This window comes from Chrysochloris asiatica, unplaced genomic scaffold (assembly GCF_000296735.1).
Source record: "Chrysochloris asiatica unplaced genomic scaffold, ChrAsi1.0 scaffold00040, whole genome shotgun sequence".
Classification (NCBI taxonomy): domain Eukaryota; kingdom Metazoa; phylum Chordata; class Mammalia; order Afrosoricida; family Chrysochloridae; genus Chrysochloris; species Chrysochloris asiatica.
Window position 1 is genome coordinate 18,408,341 of NW_006408558.1, and position 6,854 is coordinate 18,415,194.

Consider the following 6,854-nt stretch of genomic DNA (forward strand, 5'->3'; position numbering starts at 1 on the left):
AAAAAAAAAAAAAGTTTGTGGAAGATTTTCATTATCTTTTCATTGAGTTTTCCACAAACTTCTTGAAGCACCCTCATCGAAGGTCTCCATGAATCAGAGTCAACTCAACGACCATTAACAAGTAGAACTTAAGAGCTCAAAAGCCAAGTATTCGACTCTCACCTTTCTGTATCGCCCCTATGTAGAAGGTAGTCTAGAAAGCCCTTGATAGTTAAGTGATGGAGGAGGGAAGGTAGGCTAAGGGTAAAGGAAATGGAAAACACATTGTTTCATATGAAAATATCTCTCATTTCATCTTTTTTTTTTCAACAAGAAATCATCTTTGCAGCCTCAAAGTCTTTTCTGTCCTTCTTTCCTTTGTTGTCCAGGTGTCTATTGCCTTCACCCATGGAACTCACACTCTGAAGGAACACAACCACTGGGCAGCGGCGATCTAGTGGTGAAAGCCAGTATAGTAGATTGTCAAAAGGCACTTGTCAGAGGCTTGGACCCAAGGGAAGCCTTCCCAGAGGAAGTGACATCTAAACTGAGACCTAGAGATGAATGGTTGGCTGGTTGTGTGCCGTGGAGTCGGTTCTGACTCATAGCGACCCTGTACAGAGTTTCCGAGGCTGTAAATCTTTACAGGAGCAGAAAGCCTCATCTTTCTCCCATGGAACAGCTGGTAGTTTCGAACTACTGACCTTGCGGTTTGCAGCCCGATTCGTAACCACTACGCTACCAGAGCTCCCCAGAGATGAATGGCCATGATAAATAGAAGAGCAAGAGTGTTTCCAGTCTGATGTTGTTTTTGTCGTTAGGTGTCGTCGAGTTGATTCGAACTCAGAGCCACCCTATCACAACAGAAGAAAACATTATCCGGTCCTTGCGTCATCCTCACAAGTGGTGTTACATTTGAGCCCACTGCTGTCAAGCCATCTTGTTGGAGGGTCTTCCTCTTTTTCTCTGATTCTCTACTTTACCAAGTATGATGTCCTTCTCCAGGGACTGTTCCTTCCTGACAACGTGTTCAAAGTACGAGAGACAAAGTCTTGCTCTCCTCGCTTCTAAGGAGTATTCTAACTGTACTTCTTCTAAGACAGACTTGTTTGTTCTTCTGGCAGTTCATATTCGTCGGCAACATCATAATTCAAAGGCATTGATTCTTCTCCAGTCTTCTTATTCATTGCCTAACTTCCACATGCATATGCAGTCATTGAAAATACCCTGGTTTGGGTCAGATGCCCCTTAGTCCTCAAACTGACATCTTTGCTCTTGAATACTTACTTTAAAGACGTCTTTTGTAGCAGATTTGCCTAATGTAATGCATCACTTGATTTCCTGACTGCTGTTTGCATGCACGTTGAAATCATCTGTGTATTAGCTAGGAATATAGCTCCCAATTTATGTTAGTAACTGTTAGTAACTTCATCCTCTGTCTGGGTAACTAGTCATAGAGCTCAACTCACACAATCTGAAAGAGGTCTTCCTTGACACTTCCTCTCCGCTCCCTGACCAAGTTAGGACTCAGTGTTAAAATCTCTGGTAGCATCTTCAGCTTTTCATTCATAGCAACCATATGCTTAGTGATTACATGTCTGTCTGTCTACCCTAGGGCTTGCATTATAGTGTTGGTGAAAAATGTAGACAGAGAACAAACAAATCAGAATGCTCCATAGAAAAGAAGATGACAGGAATTTGTTTTGCTTACTTTGGTCTGGCTATCAGGAAGGACTAATTGCTAGAAAAGGATGTCATGTTTGGTACAGTAGAGGATCAGCAAAAATGAAGAAAACCCTTAAAGAGACAGATTGACACAACAGTCTCAAGAATGGGCTTCATTGTTCATGAGGATGTTGCAGGAGTGGGCAACCTTTCATTCTGTTATTTTACACAAATTCACAGTGAGTCTGAACCAACCCAATAATAATGAGTAGATAGAGACAGTGTTCATTTTACTCATCATTATACCCTCATATCCTAGCACAGTGCTTGGCTAGGATGGTGGTGGTGGTAGTGTGCCGTGGAGTCGGTTCCAACTCATAGCGACCCTGCATAGGGTTTCCAAGGCTATAAATCTTTATGGGAGCAGAAAGCCTCATCTTCCTCCTGCAGAATGGCTGGTAGTTTTGAACTGCTGACCTTGAGGTTAACAGTCTGATTCATAATCACTACACTACTAGAGCTTCTTTGGCTAGGATTGTTGTTGTTGTTGTTAAGTGCTGTCGAGTTGGTTCCGACCCATAGCGACCCTGCATAGGGTTTCCGAGGAGCAGCTGGTGAGCTTAAGTGCTGACCTTGCAGTTCAAACAGGTCTGGCGCATTAACCCACAGCACCACACCAGCTAGGATAGGGATAGCAAATATTTTTTTGATTGAATGTTTGATTGACTGGGAGTCGAAGATGTAGATAGTGAGTATAAAAGATTCAAGAAGACAATAAACACAGAATAAAGGGCAATACCTGGAGGGGGTTGACTCAACAGCACTTAACAACACCATAGAGGGGGCTCAGTGCTGATAAGAGTTTTCTCTTATTTTGTTACACAAGCAGATACTTGAGAATGTTTAAATGCTGATGGGAAGGAACAGCCTGAAGGAGTGAGGGCCAGGAGGCAACAGGAAAGGATTAGATATCTCTTCCATGGTACAGGAATGAGAATGCATTCGTTTGTTGGCAGGAAGTCCTATTAAGACTTGCCACGCATCTTGATCATGTAAGTAGCAAATCTGGATTCTCCGAGAAGCTCAGCGTACTTCACGGACATCATTCCATTCAGTTTGCAACGCAAGTAAAAAGAAAGCAGGCGTGCTCTTCATCATTGATTACACTGACGCACTATAGAGCAAAATAACAAGTTTCCAAAGCAACTCAGTGAGAGAGCTGAGACAAGAGCTGAATGTTCTCTCTACTGAACATGCTTCCTCTCCAAATTGAGAAACAGTGGCAAAATAATAATGGCTGACACTAGTTGTGTGCTTACTAGGTGCCAGGCACTGTTCTAGTACTTCGCCTGCAATAATCACTCATTTGATCCCCACCTTGTGATACCTTTTTACTGAGAAGACTGAAGCTCGGGCAGCTAGTAGGTGGCAAAGTCAGGTTTTAAACTGAAGAGATCTGGCCCCAGAATCCATGCTTTTAATTAGTCTGCCATTGCTAGTCAGTTCTGACTCACAGCAACCCTGTATAGGGTTTCTGAGGAGCAGATGGTTGAGTTTGAACCCCCTTACTCAGCTGGTGGTTTGAACCCGAGGTTCAAACCAACATTGCGATCCAATGCTTTATCTGATTGTTGTTGTTGTTGTTGTTGTTATGTGCCATGGAGTCGGTTCTCACTCATCACGACACTGTACAGGGTTTCCAAGGCTATAAATCTTTACAGGAGCAGAAAGCCTCATCTTTCTCCCGCAGAACAGCTGGTGGTTTAGAACTGCTGACCTTGAGGTTCACAGCCCGATTCGTAACCACTACGCTACCAGAGCTCCTTGCTTTATCCTATGTTGTTGTTGTTAAGTGCCGTCGAGTCGGTTCCGACCCATAGCGACCCTGTACAGGGAGGATTTCTAAGGAGCAGCTGGTGAGCTTGACCTGCCAACCTTGCAGTTCAAACGGCTTTGCAGTCTGGCACATAAACCCACAGCGCCACACCAGGACTCGCTTTATCCTATAGTGTCACACAAAAAACAAATCCCTTGCCATTGACTTTATTCCAACTGATAGTAGGCCCAAAGGGCAAAGTAGGACTGCCCAGAGTGTTTCCAAGGTTGTAAACGTTTGTGGAAGCAGACTGCCAAGGCTTTCTTCCATGGAGTAGCTGGTGGATTCGAACTGCCAATCTTTTGGTTAGCAGCTGAAGCACTATGCTACCAGAGCTCCTTTTTCTCTAGTAGAAGACCTGGAGTCTCTACCATGAACTACTTTGTGAACTTGGGCATTCGCTTAGGTTTCCTAACATTGCATTGTTCACCAAGAAGATGGGAATGATAATGATACCTCAAAGGACTTTTGAAAGCATCCTAAAATGTTGGAAACGGAAAATCACTATTCAAAAGATATTATTATTATGCTACTAATAGGAGGGGAGCTCTGATGGGGCTGTGGTTAAAGCATTAGGCTGCTAACCAAAAGGTCAGTGGTTCAAATCTACCAGCCACTCCAAGAGAAAAAGATGTGGCCGTCCGCTTTCATAAACACTGGTTACTGTTGATAAGTGGCGTCAAGTCAGTTCTGACTCATAGTGACCCTGTATAGGGTTTCTGAGGCTGTAAATCTTTGCTGAAGCAGAAAGTCTCATCGTTCTCCCTCAGAGCGGCTGGTGGGCTCAAACCAATGACCTTGTGGTTCTCAAATGCTTGTCCAACAAAACCACCATGCTTCTTTGTAAATATTGTTGTTGTTGTTAGATGCTATGAAGTCATCATCAGACAATATCATTAATATCATATGCAAGTAAAATTTTGCTAAAGATCATTTTTAAATGGCTGCAACAGTACACTGACAGGGAATTGCCAGAGGTTCAAACAAGATGCAGATGAGGATGTGAAACAAGAGACATCATTACTGACGTCAGATGGATCTTGGCTGAAAGCCGAGAATATCTGAAAGATGTTTACCTGTGCTTTATTGACTATGCAAAGGCTTTCAGTTTTATGGATCGTGACAAGCTATGGACAGCACTGTGAAGAATGAGTGTCCCAGCACACTTAATTGTGCTCATGAGGAACCTGTACATAGACCAAGAGGCAGTTGTTTGGATAGAACAAGGGGACACTGGATGGTTTAAAATTAAGAAAGATGTGTGCCAAGGTTGTATTCTTTCACCATACTTATTCAGTCTGTATGCTGAGCAAATAATCTGAGAAATTGGACTATATGAAGAACATGACATCAGGTTTGGGGAAAGACTCATAAAAATAACAGTGCTGGAAATCCTATGGGGTATGTCTACTTGGTTCTATGCAATGCGTTTGACTCATAGGAGACCTAATCTTGTGTGCTAATTGGGTGACAATCTACCAGGCTGCAGTTGAGGCCCACAGTTCCCGTAGTCAGTAGAGCAACAGCAGGATGGCAGTTTAAGTTCCTTTGGCAGATCAGCTGATTCCCATCATCCCATCAGTTTTCATGCCCCTGACCACGTCTCTTAGGTAACCATCATGCTGTCTTGGTGCCTCCTTCCCCATGAACCTACAGACATACACATTCAGTTTATGCTGTCATTCCTTTGATTCCATTGTGTTTATCTCAAAGAGTTACATTGATATATAAACAACAAATTGTAGTTAATGGTGAGGTGCAGCTATGGAGGCTGAGGCAAAATCTGTTCCATTTTAGTGGTAGAATTACAGACTATTAGAGTCAAAGTCATCTTTTAGAACTTCAAAGTCATCTTTTAGAACAACTCCCCAACTCTCTCTCAGCCGATTTTATAGACTAGGAAGATCAAGGCCAAGCCAGTGAGATAACACGACTAGTGGTGATAGCAAGATTTTTTTGTATTTGAAATATGTTTTCAAAGGGGTTTAACACAAGTTATTTCACCTTGTCAATGTTGCCAGAACATATTTCAGTATGTGTTCTGGTGTGGTGCTGTAGGATAAACACTGGATTGCAAGATCGGTTTGAACCACAAGGTCAGCAGTTCAAACCCACTTGCTGCTCATCAGAAACCTTATACAGGGTTTTGAGTCGTAACATACTCAAAACTAACAATGGCACTAACAACAACCTTTTCTGAAAGGAGCAAAACCCTAAACTTCTATTACCCACAACGCTACAATAAAACCTTAAACTCAAGAATTTATCCCAAACTCATTCATGATGTTTACCTGACTTGACCATTTTAGGCATATTCTCCAGGTAGAAAGGAGTCACGTGGTCAGGGGCTGTATAACCTAATGATTAAGCCTCAGCCTACCAGCTACAAAGCCCATCCTGTAATGGGTCTCCCAGCGTCTTTTCCTGGTTTGGAAAAATTGTATCCACATCCCAGAGTTAGAAGTGGGGAGAAGGGACCACATAGACAATGCAGTTGTAGAACCCCACAACTTTGTTAGTATAATCCCTGCATCTCCTAAACAGAGAGCAGTTCACCCTGGGTTTAATGATCTTAAACCTTAGACCACTCAGGCGCTAAGACAGCCCGGAGAAACCCAGCGGTGCCAGGCCTAGAAATGTCCATCCCCACCCCCACTCCTCCAGAAGACAGTGACTAGGCCGGAATTCTCCGGGTTGATAAATGAGTGGCGCTGAGAAGCTGCAGTGATGACTGTTTGGAGAATCTGATTTGCAAGAAGCGCCTCTCCTCCACAAGTATCAAGGAAATGCTTTGAGAACCTGGCTTAACTGCCCGAGTGGAGCGAAAGGGTGACTGAGAGCAATGCTCCAGGGAAATGGACCAGAGGTGCCTTAAGAGAAAACTTTGAGAAGGCAAACAGAGGCTGCATCTTAGGAAGCCGCCTGGGTGGTGAGTGCTAGGAACTGAAGGATGGCGTGTTCAGGAGATGTAGGGCTTGGATGGAAACTGGGATAGGGACAAAGGTGGGGAGTCCAGACTGCCAGAGACCAAGCCCCGTAAGCTGTAGAAGGGACCCAGATGGTCCGGGGGTGACTGGAAGCAGGATTCTGGGGGACACCGACAGGTGAGGAGTTGGGAGTTCCGACCCACCCGCTGAGACTCCGTCGCGCTCGCCCCAGGGAAGGTCAGCGACCCTGAAGCCGGGGAGCGACTGGGACAACTGAGTGGGGCCGCGGTTGCCATGGCGCCGAGCGGGGAGGGGGTGACTCGGCCCCGCCCCAAGCCCCGCGGGGCCGCCGGCTCCAGATGGTCCCGGGCCTCCCGCGGGAGCTGGCGGCCTGCGGCAGGGGGAGG

At 44.8% G+C, this 6,854-nt stretch overlaps 1 protein-coding gene across 1 annotated transcript in view; it reads right to left on the reverse strand.

Annotated features, from left to right (window-relative positions):
- Positions 1-6,854, reverse strand: part of LOC102816320 (chromosome unknown open reading frame, human C11orf80) — a 150,350-nt gene that overhangs the window by 130,427 nt on the left and 13,069 nt on the right. Inside the window, exon 5 of the mRNA XM_006861063.1 lies at positions 6,651-6,838. Within this exon, the coding sequence (XP_006861125.1) occupies positions 6,651-6,838 (188 nt within the window). The remainder of the gene's footprint in view (positions 1-6,650; positions 6,839-6,854) is intronic.